The sequence below is a fragment of the Saccostrea cucullata genome, unplaced genomic scaffold (genome assembly GCF_032062105.1).
Source record: "Saccostrea cucullata isolate Sc308-1 unplaced genomic scaffold, CSIRO_AGI_Scuc_v1 ctg1978, whole genome shotgun sequence".
Classification (NCBI taxonomy): domain Eukaryota; kingdom Metazoa; phylum Mollusca; class Bivalvia; order Ostreida; family Ostreidae; genus Saccostrea; species Saccostrea cuccullata.
Window position 1 is genome coordinate 267,145 of NW_026926912.1, and position 20,496 is coordinate 287,640.

Genomic DNA, 20,496 nt, shown 5'->3' on the forward strand with positions numbered 1-20,496 from the left:
ACGAGGGTTCTGTAAAAAATCAGAATAATTGTAATTTTATTTGAAGGATGTTTTGTTTGCTTTTATATATTTTTCTAAAGATGATAAATCTTCAAGTATGTTATCGCAATGATACTATTATCTTACACTAGCTCTTACACGAAGCATTGTGTGAAATAAGACTCTATAGTATTTTCGCTTTCAAAAATTTTACAATACAAGTTTCATTTGAATTTTTTAAAACCTGAATAACCCAACATGTTTCAAAAAATAAAAATTAATTTCACTACGCTTTTCCATATGAGAAAATAATTAAATGAGGAAGTATTATCAAATAAATAAAGATTTTTAAATCTGCCTGCGAGAAGGACATATATGCACTTTTACCACTGGTTGCTAGAGGGACATATAATGGAAATCTATATATTATTGTAATAATCAATTTTGACTGCAATTTTTGCTGAATTTAAAGCTTAAAAAATAGTTTATAATAATTATTCATGTGATTTTTTTATGCATTGATTTAGAGTCATTAAAAAAACTAGTAAATTTTCTGTCCAAATAATCACTACCTTAATTGTAGGTTTACTCGGTATTGGATATATATATGAACTTGATAAAATACCGGTAAGTGAATCTTGATTTATAAGCAACTTTCACTAGGCCGGTATCTAGATATCAGTACGAGCCTAGCTCACTTTCTATTAACCATAAACTGAAAGCTTACTATTCATGACAAACGATTTACGATGTTCACTATATAAATTCACTAGGTCTTTCTGATAGTGAATACGTTTTTGCAATTCAGTTCTAACCGAATATCGGTAATACATGCATCTATAATGATCTTAAATCAAGGGTTACAGTCAATTTAGTTGAGGAAAAATTATAATTGCATTTGAGAAAAAAAAATATATACATGTACTAAAATGAGTACGAAATGATAATAAAATGTATTCCTTCTCTCCCAAATGGAGGTAAAAGCACTTTATAGTGTATAATTTAGAAATATAATTTTCCAAAAAAATTAGAATATTACATTTTTATTTATTTACACATATTTTCGAACATTTAAAAAAGATTCTAAAATGAAACTTTAGATCAATTTTGAAGAAGTAGCTAGGACATTTGAATAATCAGTCACACTACAGCAAACAATTTTTTCGATCGATCGACCTAGGACTCTGTTAAACCCAACTTTCATCAAAGTATTCAAGTCAAATATTCCAATAATTAATAGATTATCTGTATCTGAACAATTTAAAAGCTTTTAAGACCTCCTTGGAAAATGAAACATGCAAGTCCTTTGCAGAGCTGAGCAGGTTCTACTTTCGCAACATGACCCCAGACTCAGTTCAAGTAGCTAGCGTTTCTCCATTGCAATGACTCAGTGCGAGACCCCTGGACATGTCAAAACGCACATTAAATAGCCTAATATACATGTATGCTGACTGGAGGCTTAACATTTTTGACACAATGTAAAGACACAATGAAATTATACATATATCACATGGCCTGGAGGGTGACATACCAGAATATTTGCCCCGAGGTGACAGGAAAGCCCAACGTTGATATGAAAAAAAAACATGTTGAAAAAATTTAGTATTAGCCCAGTCGGTAGGCCGATCGAGCCGGGCATTGGAGGGGGTATATGATCTAGGGATAAGCGTTTTTGAATTTACATTTACCCTTAACATGCTAAAACTGCAGTTGGCAGAAAAAAATCAAGTACATGAAATATTTTTTTATTTTCTTTCTCTCTTTTTGTTCTTTTTCTTTATTTTGGTTTCATTTTTGTGTTTGCTTTTAGTTTGTATTTATTTTTTACTAGTTAATGTTCAATCAACAATTTACAGAATTAATTTTATAGAATCGTAGAAAGTAGAAACATCAATTACATAATTGCGCTAAAGTGCTGGTTTTAGGGGTGAATATTCTGAGATAAGAGCAAAATTCACTGTTTAAGAAGTCACAATTGCTTCTCACAGCAGGAGACTTGCCAGTTTCCTCGGTTACTGCGAAATCTGTTATATCAGGATGGTCAGCACGTGTAACCATTTCGCATTTGAGCAGCTTGGTGCACACGTATATATTTGTGAGAACAAAGAAATTTGGATATACTTCTTCGCTACAAAATATATGTAAGTATATATATTTTATAATTTGCTTTGACTTTGACACCAAACTTTACAGTCCCATGTTTGCTCTCTGCCTTTTAATACAGACATCGTACACACATGCACATTATAATGCTTAAGTTCAAACACAAAAAATCGGTGAAATTTTTTTCTGAAAACTTTTAAGTTATATACACAATTAATGTGTTATCATTTCCTTTTAGGTAAAGAATTTATGCACAACTGGAGGAGAAAATGTAAAATCCACTGTGAGAGGACTCTTATCCTACTTTTTTGCCAATAACCTTGCCTTTTGGAGCAATTGGAATCAAGGATTATAGTAACAAGTAAGAATTATTTTTATTTACTTTATTCTGAAGGTGTGAAAGAATCCCCCATTATTTAATTATTTAGTTGTTAAGTTAATTTAAATGTAGTTGTAATTTTGCCCCATGTAAAAAGCTGGAAATATTGTTTTTCACCTCTCATGATCAAAATGAACAGTAGACCACAAACTTAAGAACTTGAAGCCTATAAAATTAAGTATGTCATAACTATATGTCTACTAATTTGTTACTTTTAAGGACAGTCCGAAATAAAAAACAAGCTAATAGCGGCAGCGACAGACAGCAAAATTTGCGTCATTGTTATAGATTGATTTCACTCTGCCAGTGACCGGGAAGTGGGACGGAAAATAAGGGAAGAGAGGAAGAGGATAGATGAAGAGAAGAAGAAAGAGAATGAAAAAAGGAGGAGAAAGTGCAAAAGACACTGAGTAAATGAAAGAAAACAAATGAAAACTTTGTTTAAATTAATAATATGAAGGATTGCTTGACATTTAATTGAAATTATAATAATTTTAAAAATACAAAACCATCAACGATTAAAATCAACAGCCAATACATGGATTTTTTTTATTTTCTTATCAGAATATTCCTGAAAAGATCATGTTATTCAAGAAAGAATATTTTGAATGTCAATCCGAAATTCACATCAAATGGAGATTACTAGAATAATGCGAACCGTGTCGTGGATGACGTGAACATACATGTATTTTACTCTGATTTTCCGCAAATGACATTTTTTTTATTCTTTGTAAACCAAATGTTAGTCATGCATTGGGTAATCAATTTAATTTTACCATCGTGTTGGATCAGTGTAGGCCATACACTTTCCTAGCCATTTATTGTTGGCCCAATGTTGGCCCTACACTTACTCCGTAAGCTGTTTATTGTTGGCCAAATGTTGGCAACTATTCTAATGTAGCTATTTATTGTTGGCCCTTCACTTACAATGCTATAAAGTATGTTGGCATAATGTTGGTATTGCGATAATATATTAACTTTACATAACTGGTGTTGGCCCAAGATTGGCCCTTCTATAACATGCCATGTACTAAGTTGGTCTAATGTTGGCCCTACGATTACAAAAATACATTAGAACGTTGGCCCAACATCGCCCCAACATGTTGGGCCAACAAAGGGCCACAGTGCACTTAGACATTGCGCCAACGTTGGCTGCCAACGTCGGCCCAACAAAGTGTGTTACATTGGGCCAACATTGTCCCAACGTAGTCATGCTATCTGGGATTTACTTCATATACAAGAGATGCGAAAATCAACTTCATGAATAGCTCTCGGCATGGTGCAAGGTTGATAATAGAAAGACTTATTTTTAGTTGCATTGCCTTAAATTAGGGTCTACGCGTAGAAGAAGAAACAATATTTTATATAGATATACCTTCATAGAACATACATATGCACCATGTAAATCAAGTTTATAATTGCTACTAAGTAATTCAATTCAAATTCGAAGATTTAAATACTTGTCAAAATCTCATCTAAGTTTTAAAAATATGTACTTATTTGATCACTATACATTGAATGCGCATAAATGTAATGAGTGCCGATACGATTTAAAATAAACTACAATATGTATAGAGATAAGCCTGACAAGAACCACTCTTGTCTACTAACAGTGCACGTGGATTTTCGTACACTATGCATGCATAATTATCTTTACCTACTAATTGACTCCTATTGTTAGAACTGCACGTAACTCAGTATTACACCAAAATAGCCGAAAGAGAGTCAAAAATTTCCAGTTGCATATTTTTAGAACAAAACAGTGGAGTTATATAACTTGCTTAATGGCGCTAAATCGCGAACAGAAGTAGATTTACGGCGACAGAAAATACTTTGCGCTGCGCTTAGCGCTTAAAAATCACAACAACAGGGAAGGCTGGGAGCATAGATATCAGGTCCAGCACAATACCCTGATAAAGGTATAAAAATACCCTGATCAAGGTATTTATGTAATAAAAAAATTCAAAAAAAATCTTTAAAAATTAAATACCGAAAGTCGAGTTCTGAGTTTCTGTCAGTGTGTCTACTCGTATATGAAAAACACTCAGCTATCAAAAAGACAGCTGCATGAAAGAATTTCTCCTCACATGACATGATTTTATACTGATTTCTTTGTGTTTGAGTACTTTACATGCATGGGTGAATTTACTGACAATAACTTAGAACTCAACTTTTAGTATTTAATTTTTAAAGAATTTTTTGAGTTTTCATTACATGAAATACCTTGACCAAGGTATTTTTAATACCCTAATATATATAGGCTTTATCAGGGTATTGAGTTGGACCTGGATAATGGATATTACATGTAACAAATACATCGTTTGTCTATTAGCCTCTTCATGGTAACTATGGCACTACTCTTTTGCAGGGCAAAATAATAAGGTTTAGCGAAGTTTTTATTGAGAGATGATTTAACAATTACTTTTATGTCACATCACCAAAATATACCATTTTGCCCTGCAAGGGAGTAGTTCTGCAGTTACCATGTAACGTCTATTAAGTTACTGGCAAAGTGATGTTCATGCACTGATTAACGGCAATGGGTTTTCTTAAGAAATAAAGGAGGAACTATTCAGTGGATGTAAATATTTAATGTTGATCACAATTCCTCAATACTACTCTACTCCATAAGACATATGTTGGAAAACTATCATGTATATATTCAAATATTATGAATGCTCAATATTTTCAATATATTGCTGAGCAGGAGAGAGCCCTGATCCTCCTCTTTATATGTATGACTTTCTAGAAATGGGATGAGTACAGAACAGATTATGATGAAGTAAGGGGAGGATATTGAAAAATAGTGGCTTCAAAGATCAACCAATCACGTGACCCGATGTGATCATGTGACCCCAACCTGTGAGGCTGTGTTTATGTGTGTTTATCTGACTGTTATTTAAGGACAAGGCTGCAAGAAACGTTCCCCTTCCTTATTAGGGACAGAATCCTTGTAGAAAATGGCAGCCCTACCTTCAAAAAACAACTTCATGTTATGAATGATCTGCGATTTAGGTGGATAGTATTGACATATTGAAGCAATTAATATTGCAATAAATAATCCACCATTATTTTTACCAACTTTTCATTTTGCAAAGAAATGACTTAAATCATATGGCAGATTGTACACATCTATTGACAGAATAAGTTATGATCATGATACATTGCCTTTCTTGTTTGTCATTACATTTCTGTATCAAATAATAATAATTTTCAGATTCAGGTCTTTGTTTTTTTTCAAATGCAATTTCCTTCTACTGCATTATTTTGTATGCATAAGAAAAAAATTGGTAATAAATTACAGTTATTAAGTCATGCTTTAAGTAAATGTATAAAATGCTTGTGAATTTTAACTTAAACTCCTTAAATGTATAAAATTTTATCTTCTTATTATACCCCCCGCAAATGAAGTTTGGGGGGTATATAGGAATCACCTTGTCCGTCTGTCCGTCCGTCTGTCCGTCTGTCTGTGCAATCGTGTCCGGTCCATATCTTTGTTACAGAGGGACATTAGAACCTACTAGAACCTACTACTTCAAACTAAGATTGCTTATGACCCAAGGGTGTGTCATGACCTTGACCCAAGGTCACTTGGAGAAGTTCAAGGTAAGTGGAAGAAAATTTTCATAATTCGTGTCCGGTCCATATCTTTCTTATGGATAAACTTGGTAGGTTCTCAGTTCAAACAAAGATTGCCCATGACCCAAGGGAGTGTCATTACCTTGACCCAAGGTCGTTTAGGGAGGTTCAAGGTCAGTTGAAGAAAAAATTCATACTTCGTGTCCGGTCCATATCTTTCTAATTGATAAACTTGGTAGGTTCTCATTTCACACAAAGATTGCCGATGACACAAGGGTGTGTCATGACCTTGACCCTAGGTCATTTGAGGAATTCAAGGTCACTGGAAGAAAAATTTCATAATTCGTGTTTGATACAGATCTTTATTATGGAAAAACTTACTTCTTAAAAACCCTTGGGGGGTATTTTGTCCCATGTGGACAGTTCTAGTTTGAGAATTAAAGAGAATGAATATGACTTTCTTTTAATGTAAATTCCTTATAATTATGTTTGCTGTAGCCATAGTTTACTTAATGTTTAAAGTAGCTGCAGTAATGTAGCCTTCTCTGATTATTTTTTTAATCTTATATTTTCTCCGAAAAAAGGGAGAAGGCTACATCATTGCAGCTACTTTAAACTTAAAGTAAACTATGGCATACATACACACCATTTTCTGAATCAATATTATTATATTAATATAAGAGTATACTCTTCGTACTCGTTAAACCTGACTGCGTTACATGTGGCTGTTTTTGTCAGTTGATGCTAAGGCTTTCATTCTTCACATGTGTATTCTAGACCTTATGATGATATATATATATATATATATATATATATATATATATATATATATATATATATATATATATATATATATATATATATATATATATATATATATATATATATATATATATAGTTGAAAATAGTTCACAGGCGATGTCACACAGGTGAAAATAATTATAAAAGAAAAAGAAAATGAAGTTTCCAAATTTCATTTAACACAAGCGCTTTCTGGATTTCATAATCCGTCTTCAGGTGTACATAAATTGAACTGATTGTTTTGCTTAGTAACGTTAACGGCTACGTTACGTAAAAGTTAGGGAAAATCAAATTGGACAATAATGGACAAAAAATCGCACATTTTTTAGTCTATATAAACAAATTAAACAGAAATTCTAATTGATGATATATAAAATTAGGTAATTTCTCAATGTTAATGTTTGTTCAGTTTTGGTGAAAAAAGATTTATGAAATAGTTTTCTTTTGCTAATCTCATTGCGGTGGAATCGTTCCTAAGTTTATAAAAGGGGAACACACAGTAGTTTCCTTGTGAGCAAATATCGAAATGTTCACTGCATGGCGTGTTTCTTAGGCTCGGATTGTTAATTTGTTGGCGATGTACGCGCATGCCGGTGGTTAACTGGGTCCCGGTCTGGCCGATGTATTCCTCTCCGCAGTTGTTACACGTAATGCAATAAAGGAGGTTTTTGCTCTTACAGGTCATATTTTCATTCACAAGAAATGTTTTTCCACATTTGAAAATAAAAGAGGATCCTGTTCGTAGGTAAGGACAGGTACCGCATCTCGGATCACCACATCTTGTTACGGAATATTGTTCTGGGTTGGTGTTGAATTTAGCTCTGGTCAATAGTCTTTTTAAATTTGGTGGTTGTCTTTGGCTGCGAATTAAATCCGATTTTGGTATTAGTTGATGAAGATCATTATCCCGTTCAATGATGGTAAAATTCTTTCTTGCCTCTTGAAATATATTAATGTGTTTCGGATTAAATGTTGTTACAAAAGGGATTAAGAATGGATCTTTGTCCTTTTTTCTGGTTGTTCTTAAAACATGCTGCAGAATTTTCTTGGATTCTTCTATGGCAGAATGTTTTAAGAACAACCAGAAAAAAGGACAAAGATCCATTCTTAATCCCTTTTGTAACAACATTTAATCCGAAACACATTAATATATTTCAAGAGGCAAGAAAGAATTTTACCATCATTGAACGGGATAATGATCTTCAACTAATACCAAAATCGGATTTAATTCGCAGCCAAAGACAACCACCAAATTTAAAACTATTGACCAGAGCTAAATTCAACACCAACCCAGAACAATATTCCGTAACAAGATGTGGTGATCCGAGATGCGGTACCTGTCTTTACCTACGAACAGGATCCTCTTTTATTTTCAAATGTGGAAAAACATTTCTTGTGAATGAAAATATGACCTGAATGGGTTAATCAGGTTGGGTACAGATCCTTGTACTAGGAAGTATTACTAAAGAACGGGATTATTCCTCTTTTCAGTAAGAAAAAACATCACTGTATACGGAAATTTTCCTCATATTTTTAAAATAATGCCCCAAATCCGTTTCTTGAATAAAAATTGCATGAAAAATACAATGTGATGTGTTTAAACTTTCTTTAACCAACCTCCCTGACAAAAAAATTTGGTTCTTTAGTGCTGCATACAGGAGTAAGATGAGATTTAATCATACGGTATCATGAGTATTCTGCAAACGGATGTGAATATTTCCCTTATATGGTTGTATGTTCGTTCTCCCTAAAATTTGTTTGCCCTTGACACCTTTCGCCCTAATCCTCATTCGCCCAGAGTCCGATCGCCCTAAAACTTGTTCGCACAGGGTCCGTTCGCCTTATTTATATTGCAGAAAGTTGAATAAGGAACCAGTGGACTTTTTAAATAAATTATATGTACATTGGTACATAAAATGAGGCTGTACATATAACTTGATTTTATGAAATCCAGAAGGTATTGAAGCAAATTTCAGTTAGAATCTACTATTATATGGAGATAGAATAATGGAATGAGGAAGAAGTGCTACATAAATTGCACACGGGAGACAACAAAAAAAAAATACAGTAGCAACATTTGAAAGAAAACACCAAGTCGTAAAATATTGAATATAAAATAAATAATAAATGTTAATATATACTATATACTGTAAATACATTAGGGCGAACGAGATATATGGTGAACGAGATATAGGGTGAGCAAGAATAATGGTGAACGGACCCTGCACGAACAAACTCAAGCGAACAGGTAGATTAGGGGAACGAACATGATACCCCCTTATACAAGTTATTATTTGTTCAAATACCGAAAATTTCCTAGCTTGGTTTCGTGGAGGTGACATCTTTTGAACATGCTTAGGAATTTAAACTCACGTGCAGCAGTAATCCACGACTTTTACTTTAATTTTCCATGTTGATAAATGAATCTTGTAATGGCATTCATGCTAAAACCCTCTTTACAAGACTCTGTTTTAAAATTTAATATTTTAAACAATTATTTTCATGTGTAAAAGAAGCAGTGGTATAAAAAATAATTTTTACGATGTCTTTGAAAGAAATGATATAAAATTAAATTAGAACGAATAATTTGATGAACGAGTTAGCAAGTGGTAAACGTATTCAATCTCACAATTTTAACACAGATAAGCTTCCGTAAGAAATTTATATTGTAGAAATATTTAATAACTGTTTTTCAGCATTTTGCAGCAATAAATATTGTAGTTTTTAGTATACATACACTTAATAGACTATAAATATTTAGAGGATTTGAAAATATTCTTGCACTTAATCTGTTAATCAAATCAAACATAAGAATAGAGGGTAAACAAGTGAAAATACCCGTATATGGTAAGGTTTTTTTTTATTACTGAAAAGAGGAATAATCCCATTTTATAGTAATAGGTTCTCTGAAATATTGTGGAGTTGTCCACAGGCACCTTAAGCGTACATATTGAGTGATACTTGTTGCATAGAGGTTCATCACAAGACGGGAGAATTCATTAAAGGATAAGCAGTAGAATATTGATTGTAAGTACAATGGGTTAATTTTTAGATGTATTCTATATATTATGAAGTTTTTAATTTCACTGTCATCAATACAGGTTCTCTGAAATCTGGTGGAGCTGGCCACAGGTACCTCAAGCATACAAACATGTATTGTGTGATACTTGTCGTATAGAGGTTCGAATCGGCACAAAGCGGAAGACGTAGCTAAATGAGAAGCAGTAGAATATTGATTGTAAGCACAAAAGAAGATGAATGGGTTAATTTTTAGATATATTCAATATATTATGAAGTTTTTAATTTCACTGTCATCAATACAGGTTCTCTGAAATCTGGTGGAGCTGGCCACAGGTACCTCAAGCATACATACATGTATTGTGTGATACTTGTCGTATAGAGGTTCGAATCGGCACAAAGCGGAAGACGTAACTAAATGAGAAGCAGTAGAATATTGATTGTAAGCACAAAGTAAGATGAATGGGTTAATTTTTAGATATATTCAATATATTATGAAGTTTTTAATTTCACTGTCATCAATACAGGTTCTCTGAAATCTGGTGGAGCTGGCCACAGGTACCTCAAGCATACATACATGTATTGTGTGATACTTGTCGTATAGAGGTTCGAATCGGCACAAAGCGGAAGACGTAACTAAATGAGAAGCAGTAGAATATTGATTGTAAGCACAAAGTAAGATGAATGGGTTAATTTTTAGATATATTCTATATATTATGAAGTTTTTAATTTCACTGTCATCAATACAGGTTCTCTGAAATCTGGTGGAGCTGGCCACAGGTACCTCAAGCATACATACATGTATTGTGTGATACTTGTCGTATAGAGGTTCGAATCGGCACAAAGCGGAAGACGTAACTAAATGAGAAGCAGTAGAATATTGATTGTAAGCACAAAGTAAGATGAATGGGTTATTTTTTAGATATATTCAATATATTATGAAGTTTTTAATTTCACTGTCATCAATACAGGTTCTCTGAAATCTGGTGGAGCTGGCCACAGGTACCTCAAGCTTACATACATGTATTGTGTGATACTTGTCGTATAGAGGTTCGAATCGGCACAAAGCGGAAGACGTAACTAAATGAGAAGCAGTAGAATATTGATTGTAAGCACAAAGTAAGATGAATGGGTTAATTTTTAGATATATTCAATATATTATGAAGTTTTTAATTTCACTGTCATCAATACAGGTTCTCTGAAATCTGGTGGAGCTGGCCACAGGTACCTCAAGCATACATACATGTATTGTGTGATACTTGTCGTATAGAGGTTCGAATCGGCACAAAGCGGAAGACGTAACTAAATGAGAAGCAGTAGAATATTGATTGTAAGCACAAAGTAAGATGAATGGGTTAATTTTTAGATATATTCAATATATTATGAAGTTTTTAATTTCACTGTCATCAATACAGGTTCTCTGAAATCTGGTGGAGTTTCAAGCGTGGCTATTGTACTCCTTTTATAGATCAGGTGCAACACAATGTTTTGATTAAGCTATATAGGTTCAGAATAGGTTGAAGAAATTTTAGATACCTTAAAATAGATGTAAAAGTCTTTATTTTTCAGGGTTTGTTAGATAACTCCTCTAGGCTCTAGCGCATGTGACAACTCCATTGAAACAGCACAGGAATAGCTCGAAATAAAATGGAAGTTGAAACTGACAGGTATCAAAGAATTATACACCAAAGCATATGCTACTTAAATTAATAATTAACCCCCCCCCCTCTCCCCTGCAAATGAAGTGCAGGGCAGTAAATAGGAATTAGTCCATCTGACACGAGTCATGATTTTTTCTCTTCATTTTTTCCTAATTTTTTTTTAATGGAGGTAGGTTCAGTTTCTCCATTTAATGGCCCTTCTGTCAGTATTGCAAATAAATCTATTAAAATGTCCCATTTCAAACATCAATATAATCTGAGACTTAGTGCTTTCATTTCCTATAAATAAAAAGTTTCCTCTTAGAGAGCAGGTTACGTAAAACAGGTATTGTGATATTGCAATGTTCTTAAATTGAGCACCTTAAGCAAAGATAGTATGAGCCCACCCCTCGATTCAGAAAATAAGACATGGATTATATTTTTATTAAACAGATTTTTAATTATGTATTTGAAGTTTTTGATCAGAGGATTGGCTTAAAGCAAAATACTGAGGAACAGCTTAAATTTTTGGTCATTTGTGAAGAAATTCTTAGGATATGGAATAATGATATTTGTTGATGTCATGACACATGTAGATGGACTAGTAAGAAAATCATTTTATTTTTATGCAATCACCAAGAGTCCAAATGAATTTAATGCATTTTAAACTAAAATTGAGCAATTTAATTTTTTTCATAAATTCACAGGGCCCAAGAAGGCTTTAAGTGAACCTTGTTATTGTACATTATCCCAAGTAAAATGCCTCTGGGATCATGTCTCCACATTCCCTTTCATATTGAGTGTTATAGTACAGAAATTCTTTGGATAATGCTTTTAAACCTTTTTTGGCCACAGGTTACTAGCAGGGTCACTTAGGAGACCTATGGGTGTCTTTCTTGTCCATTCAATTCAATTCAGTTTATTGACATCACCGTGTTGGCATACAGTCAAAATAAGAAATTAAATGACAGATACATGTAACAGAAAAAAAGAAGAAAAAAAAGAGAAGAATGTTATAACCTAATTGCATGCAGTTCAATTTTACACAGTTCCTCATAGACCTTGGCATTGTTTCCTCTGTATAAACCATTTATCTAAGTAGATACATAAAGGTTTGTAGTATTATATTCACATGGGTTAACAATTTCTTTAATGGGATCAGTACCACAGTATAATTTATCATCAAAAATATCACAATATTGAAATCGAAGATTGTCATTCACAGGATAGTAAAGTACAAAATGTTTTTCATTTTCAACCAATAATTTACAAGCATAGCATAAACGTTTTTCCTTAGAGATTATTGGTTTACAGTATCTACCTGTTTCAGTGAATAGTGAATGTGCACTGATTCTTAATTTTGTTAGCTGTGATCTTTCATGCTCTTTTAAAGGAAACTTTAATTAATCCTGCAATTTATAATCAGTACAGTTTAAGATTTTACTATAAAAATAAAGTTTTCCTGAGTTAGAAGATGAGATTTTGCTCAATTGTTCAAAGGTCATATCAACAAAAGTTTTATTTAACTTAAACCTCAAATCCTTATGGGAAATGTTTAAAGAAGTCAAGTTTAGTTTTTGTTGAAGATTGAAAATCTTGCTTTGCCTTGAAGTATAACCCTTTTTCAGAGCTAACTCTTTGTCCTCTTTGAAAGCTGATAGTAAAAGTGCATTATTATATGTGGTATTTGATTCCATATTCCTTAATCTGATATAATTAAGGAATCTGATATAATATTTAAACATGTTTTCATAACATAAATAGTAAAGTGGATAAGAACCTAGTTCAGCATTGACTGCTAAATTTGATGCTTTTCTATATGTACACCTAGAATATCTTTGAGAATATGATTTTGAATTTTTTCAAATGGAAAACATTCTGAAGATTTAATATCTGATTTATAGTCTGTGATCCATATTTCAGATCCATATGTTATAATTGGAATAATCATTGAATTGTATAGTTTAGTAACACTTGAACTGAAATATTGTTATTTCCAGGTATACTTGATTTCAATGCATAATATGGCTTTTAAGCACATTCTTAAAGTTGCTCTGAAGCAAACTTAGTTTTCCATTTGATGTAAACACAAGTCCTAAATATTTATATTGGTCTGTTATAGGTATAATGCTTAAAATAAAATCCATAGTGATTTTTGGAAACATTTGCTACTTTTTCTCTGAGACTGCTGAACCAATTTTTTCAAAGTATTTGTAAGGGAATGGTATCAAAAATAATCAAAGTACTGAAAGTACTGAAAAGCGGTTTGCTTTCATGGAACTTGACTGCACTTAGAATAACAAAAAATGCATTCTGATGATATTAAAGTAAGCATGCATATCTTTGTCCAATGTCATCAGCGAAGAAGCAGACACACTGACTTTTGTAGTACTTAACTAAATGGAAAAACCAATAACATCCCAGACTGATGTCACAAATGTATGTTTCAAAATATCAACCTGAGATTTTCAGTTTGAAAGACAGGAAGTTCAATTTCAAAAATTTTCCCTAATTGTCTCCATTGGTGGCGTCCAAATGTGCTCAGAACGAAAAAAAATGTTGATGTTGCAAATTTAATTGTCTTTCATGCTCTATTGACTTTGAAATTAGGTAACTGTAAAGCCTACTCAAAAAGAAAATAAAACAAGTAGAGCTTTTCAAAAAAGCTTACCGTCTTAAGCAACAATTTTAAATAGTAAACAGATCTATACTTCTTTTGAATTTCCTGATTTTGTATTTCTAAATAAGCTTTTTAAAGCATTAGCCCTACCACGGTTGTCGCTCGGTCATCTCCGTAAATGTTGACTGGCCGAGAGCTTTCGGCAAACCTCGGCTGATTTTCACTCTTCAAACAAGAAAGGGGAAAAGAATAATAACACATTGTAAAGCCTGCAAGCAATAACTATCAAATTTTAATTTTAATGAAATTTAAGAGACCTTTTTATTTATCGCTATAAAACACTTTTATCACTATAAAACAGTAAAACGCTATGTTATTAAGAATTAATTACTGCTGATTTTGTTGTTCGTTTTGTCATTTTTTTAAGATTGGAATTGTACGAAAAATATATCATCAGAAAGTTATCTCCCTTGCCTTGAACAGCGTTTCAACCAATGAAATAATTGAAAATTTTCATGCAATTTCTACCAATCACAAAAGAGAGGAAGTGCATAGTCCGACGACTGTTTCAACTATACAATACCGTCTTCCAAGGAAGACGGTAATGATAATTCAAATTCTTAAGATTAATTTATTTGGAGTTCTGTACATAGATCTTTAGCTGGCTTTGAGAAAAACGGATGGACGAGCAGAGAATGTAAATTAATTTAATTTCAGAGGGCTTCAATTTCGTAGTCTCACTGCGGGTCAGCAGGTGTGACCCGTTATTGGGGATGCTTACTTCTCCTAGGCACCGGAACTTTCAAGGATCCGTTTTTCATTTGAGACCGATCACTATTCATTCTGTATTTTGATACAGATACTGAGTACATCTGTTTATTAATATTATGAACTATTTCTCTCACAGGAAGAAAGACAAGTAAACAAGATAATAAAGTTTTAAGAAATGTACACTATTGACTTTAAATACAATAAATGTTCGAATTAGTAAATGGTACACGACAATAATTCAAAAAAGAGTCTTGTAAGCACGATATATATAAACGAACATATACTGAGTATTTGGCAAATATTTAAATAATGTGACGTTTATAATCGTTTGTAATGATTACTGAGTACAGAATTTATCCCTGGAAACAAAGCTTTCATCATCTTTTAAATAATTTCAATTGAGAAAAAAAGGAGAAGAAAACAAACGTTTCATTATGGAAGTAATCTATAACTTTACAGCTTACAGATGCAGGGTTCTCCATGAGCTGTTTTACTGTGTTGCTCCCGACACAGCAAAATTTTCTACGACACAGTAACGATTAAAATTTTATGCATGCGACACATTTTTAAGGAACTCGTAAGAATATCATCCTTTCCTGAAGTTTCCCTATTTTTTCCTTTGCAATTCGGTAATTTGATAAAAAAAAAACTGATAAAAAAGTACAACAAACTTACTTTCAAAAGTGGTAATTAGTTTGATTGTATCGATCAGAATTTCCCCTGCTTTTCATAGCACGTGTTTTTACTTTTATCAATATGTATGACGAAAATATTTGTACACCGAAATAGTGATTTATTTTAAAAAGTGTGCGCATATGTTCCTATATAAGTTTAATAAAAGGTAATTCAGTTGCGAATTTGATCTCGAAAATAGCGCAAAAATTTAGTGCTTCACGTAAACTCTGCAACACAGTAAAATTTCAAATGATGGAGAACCATGCAGATGTATTCAGTTTTTTCATATATAAAGCTTTCTTCATGTACTAGTATTACTTAAGTTAATTAAAGGGATGGCTAAATATTTTGGCAAGGAAAATGAAACTCGATCGAGAGATTCTCCGATGTTTTGCAATCTGTAATAACCTTCAACCCCTTAAGCCAGTAATTAACCCGTCCTTTCTGTGCCAGTAGCATAATTCGATCAAATATTTATTGTTCATGAGGGGTGCCTTATAATTAATCACAGGCACCTGAATTTTTATCAGTAAGTCTCTAAATTAGCCACATATCGAAACATTCTACCCCTCTATGTACAGTTTAGATACACAAGGTGTGCAACGCCATTTTGACCCCCTGTTCAATTCAGGCTTCAACTTAACACATAAATCGGATATGCCTACTGGTTTTCGTGTAGCATTGGGTTCAAATATGATATTTCTCGCTATATATTTCTTCCTTAAGTTTAAATCCAACGCGTTGATAATGTTATCAGCTAAACTTCATGCTGACTTCAAACACAAGTCACAGGGCCCGATCGCCATCAGCTGACGTCAAAATTTATCTCGACACCAAATGCTCCTATACATAAAATTTTAAAATAAAACAATAAATTTATTTCATTGACAAACAAAATCAGATATAAATTAAAAACCGAAAGATTATGTTGTTTTGATAGTCTTGATTTTATTTAACATATGTTATATGTATTAGAAACAAATCATTGGTAGAGGCTTTGTTGAAGTTTCTGTTGTCGATAGGTAGCGCCTTATGGAGGTTTCCGGTTGCCGACACATGCCATATAGCGGCTAGCGAAGCTAACCGCTTAAAAATGTCCTTGTCTCTTTCTCTCTGTGCACGAGGGGAATACATGTAAGTAAAATCATCAGTATTAATGCACTATCCAAAATTCTTCACCACCTTTATCAACAAGCTGTTAAGCTTTTGGTTTTATTATAATAATCAATGGGACTTCTACCAAAATTACAAAAAACAAAAACAATGTTCTATTGAGAGTCTATTGAACATTGTTCCTTATATTCCTTATGCTATAGCTTAGAGTAGCGAATATATAGACATTACAATTAGAAACTTGCTAAATTTAATTTTGTTTTATATTGAGGTACAATTGACAGTATAGAATGTATGAAATATTGAATTTTCAAATTGAAGAGCTCAAATGAACTGGATTGCAAATTATTGCCCATCAGCCTCCTGTTTGTAAATTTTTTCTTAAAGTATGAAATGTTCTTTAAAGTATGATATCAATAGTTTATTGATCTACATGTATTTGTATTTCATATTACTGCAGATACTTTTCCTGGGAAGATTTATTTGATGGGAAAACATCATCGTTATCCGGTTTTGTTACTTCCTATACAAAACTTGAAAAGTTAATAGAGACCTATGAATGTGCAACATCCTCACGATACCGCACCTTAAAAAGTTCCAAACATTTTGGAAAGAAGATAGGTAATTTTTTGATATTAAAATATTCCAGTACTTTAAGGTATGAAGGGTCATCCACACACCCCTAGCTTATGTTTCCATATTACTGAGCTTTAGTTTTAAGAAGTATATCTACCTTTATGAACTGGCCAGGAATAGGAATACAATTTATATTGATTTGTTAAAAATTTTATTTCATAAGTTTAAAGCTATTTTTCCCATCCATTTTTGCTTAGTAGCACATTAAATTTTGTGTATTTCCTGGCATGTACATGTACCGGTATTAAGCTCACAAAACAACCACAAAAATTTGGTTTCATAAGTCTACATATTTTTTCTTACATTTATAACACTATTAAAAATAAATAAAACTCGTATCTTCTAAAATACATGGAGATAAAAATTAGGAGGACTCCAGAGAGTATAGAAGAATTACAAATCAATAAAATTAGAAGAAGAAAATGAAATTAAATCCAGTAAATTGAGGAAGAAGTATTATTTTATAAATCTTTTGTATCTAAGTTCTATTTTAGAGTTACCTTTCCTGTTAGCCAGGACTCTAAAAGTTTGATAGGTCTCTGCATACATCATCATATCATTGGCAAGAGATCTGGACAGATATAAATGAACAACTGGAAATGTTCACTATTTATATAATAGTGTTTTTCTTTGCATGCACTATGCCTAAATACATGTAGTAGTCAGGGTTTGACACATGGTGCACGAGACGGAGGCGAGTGCAGTATGTGTCAAACCCTGACTACTATTTAGGCATAGTGCATGCAAAGTACAACACTATTGTTATTATTATGCTGACTGTTGAATAAAAACGGCAATATTTTCTCCATTTTCAATGTTTCATCACATCTTACATTCATGTTAGTACACCCCTATTATGCTATTTGTACGTCATAGGCTTTTTTCTTTAATTTTGAATGTTTCATGCATTAGGTATAATGTACAGCTAGTTTCAGAGAATTTTAGTTGAGTGAAGGGGAAATTGCAAGAAACTATTTCAGAAAAATTATTTTGTTTATTTTTTTTCTTTAATTGTGAAATATTTGAAACTAAGTTTATATATATTATAATTCAGTGTTTTAGATAACGGTGTCTGTGGCGTAATTGATAGCGCGTCGGACAGACAATATTGGGGTCGAGAGTTTGATCTCTAGCATGGGCGCTGTGGAATTTTCTTCAGAAAAAGAAGCAGTGCACTATTTCGGCCTAGTATGCTTACGCTATATAAATCCTTTGAACACTATGCCATAATAGTTGGGTATTGATTATATAGAGACAAACTGACAGGAAGCATAATACTTATTAATATTAATATAGGTATTATTGAAAGGCACGGATCAGTGTGCACAAGTGTTAACTTTCACTAAATACTTTGTTTATGACATCTTACTGGAGATTTGTCTGAAATTATAAATAGATATACTTCTTATAAACAAATAATTATGCTACAAAACTCGGTCTGCTGTTCTTTTATTGGAAGAAATTGACACTAATTTTTAGTATAAACGTGATTATGCCATGTAATCATTGTTTCTTATTAGGGTCTCTCTTAGCTTACTTCATACCTTTTTCCTTGACAAAAGCTTGTTCTTTAAAGCGTTTGTAAAACTGTCTTGCAGGCAGTGCCAAAGAAGTCATAGAGCATAAACAATAAGAGTAAATTTTCTCGACATTCATCATAAGTCATGGGGAGTGGATGACCCTTAACTGTTATAGTGTTGTTTTTTTGTTTTTTGTTTTTTTTTTGTTTTTTTTTTTTTTTTTGAGAATTTTTACTTGTGAAAATGTTGTATACAGATTAAATCTACCTATAAGAATCACCTTGTCCATCTTGGTACAAAAATTTTTTTTTTGACATGCACAATGTTGAAACCCAAACATGAGCATATAAAATAAACACAATTTTGTCTCGACTGTAACTTTGTTATGAAGAAACACTTGAAGTATTTAGATTTCTCATGACCCAAGAGAGTGTCATAACCTTGATTCAGTGTGTCATGAATGATTCAAGGTTATTCTGGCAGGTTCAAGGTCACATTGCAAAAAAAATTAAAATGTTTTGTCTGGGCCATAACTTTATAACGTAATGAAGAAATACTGGAGGCTCCATCCCTCCATCTGTGAACTTTCCATTTTTCATGTTCTCAAGAACCTGCAGACCTATTTTAACCAAAATTGGTAGAGGCATCCTTGGTTGAAGGAAAAATTAAATTTTGAAAATGAAAGAACAAGCCCCCTTCTGAGGGTTGATAATCAAGAGAAGGCTGAAATAGGGTGTTGTCATTAGAAATCATGAAGAACCATTGGGCCAGAACAAGTTATATGGAAGCTTTCAGAGGTAGTGTAGAGGTAGTGTTCTAAATTGTTCATGGAAGTAACCAGATATAGTGTAGATTCAAGCATGTTCAAATCAGGACCCCCACTCCTTCCACAGGGCTAGGGTAGGACCACCTTTGGTATATAACATTATACACAGTAATACATGTTTGTAGGGAAGAAATCTGAAGAACATCAGTGCAAAAGAGACTAAGATGAGTGAATCAATCCATGGGCCTTTTACCTTCTTCGAATTTCCACTCGCAGATTTTCTTACCAATAAATTTTGTCTGTCTGGGTAATAAGTTAACCAGTCAGAAACTTGCCATTCTTATTAAGTTTTAGTATTTATTATATACTGTAAGTATATTCGTGTAGTAATATTTTGGATCTGTTTTTAGATGTATCAGTGCTGAAGAAATGTCAATTTAGATTATTAGACTCTCAGAAGAATTCAGAGCCATACCTAGATTATGATGGCATTCCATTTCTGATTCTGGGAAAAAAGAGTTTGGAGTGTCATCAAGGTCCAGACAGAGATGGAAAAACTAATGAAAGAAAACAGAAGAAGAGTATAGAAAAGGTGGGTATAGAATAAATGAATGTAGTTTGCAATAACAATTTCCTCATTTCTTTTACTTCTTTGCCCATAACTGAAGAATGTAGAGAGTATTACTTGAACTGTTCCTTTAATATGTGAAATAATTTGCAGGGAAATATATCATGGGTTACATGTAATGTCCTTTTTTTTTTAAATTTGATTATGAAGGCCAATTTTTGTAGACAAAAGTTTGCTTGACTCCTCCCTACTTGGATAAAAGTAATTGGTTTGGTAGATAGTCTCTCTACAAGAGAGGGGATTTTGTTTTTAAAAGTATGTAAATTTT

At 32.7% G+C, this 20,496-nt stretch overlaps 2 protein-coding genes across 2 annotated transcripts in view; both read left to right on the forward strand.

Moving 5' to 3' along the window:
• LOC134272921 (nuclear cap-binding protein subunit 2-like) overlaps positions 1-5,623 on the forward strand; it is a 68,935-nt gene extending 63,312 nt beyond the window's left edge. Inside the window, exon 4 of the mRNA XM_062755099.1 lies at positions 5,211-5,623. Coding sequence (XP_062611083.1) covers positions 5,211-5,261 — 51 coding nt within the window. The 3' untranslated portion in view covers positions 5,262-5,623. The remainder of the gene's footprint in view (positions 1-5,210) is intronic.
• Positions 5,624-9,740: 4,117 nt separating this feature from the next.
• On the forward strand, positions 9,741-20,449 carry LOC134272910 (uncharacterized). The gene is made up of 7 exons (XM_062755086.1): positions 9,741-10,079; positions 10,165-10,523; positions 10,609-11,200; positions 11,429-11,526; positions 17,139-17,299; positions 20,011-20,192; positions 20,393-20,449. The coding sequence occupies exons 4-7, from the start codon at positions 11,507-11,509 to the stop codon at positions 20,447-20,449; spliced, it is 420 nt and encodes a 139-aa protein (XP_062611070.1). The 5' UTR covers positions 9,741-10,079; positions 10,165-10,523; positions 10,609-11,200; positions 11,429-11,506.
• Positions 20,450-20,496: the final 47 nt, after the last annotated feature.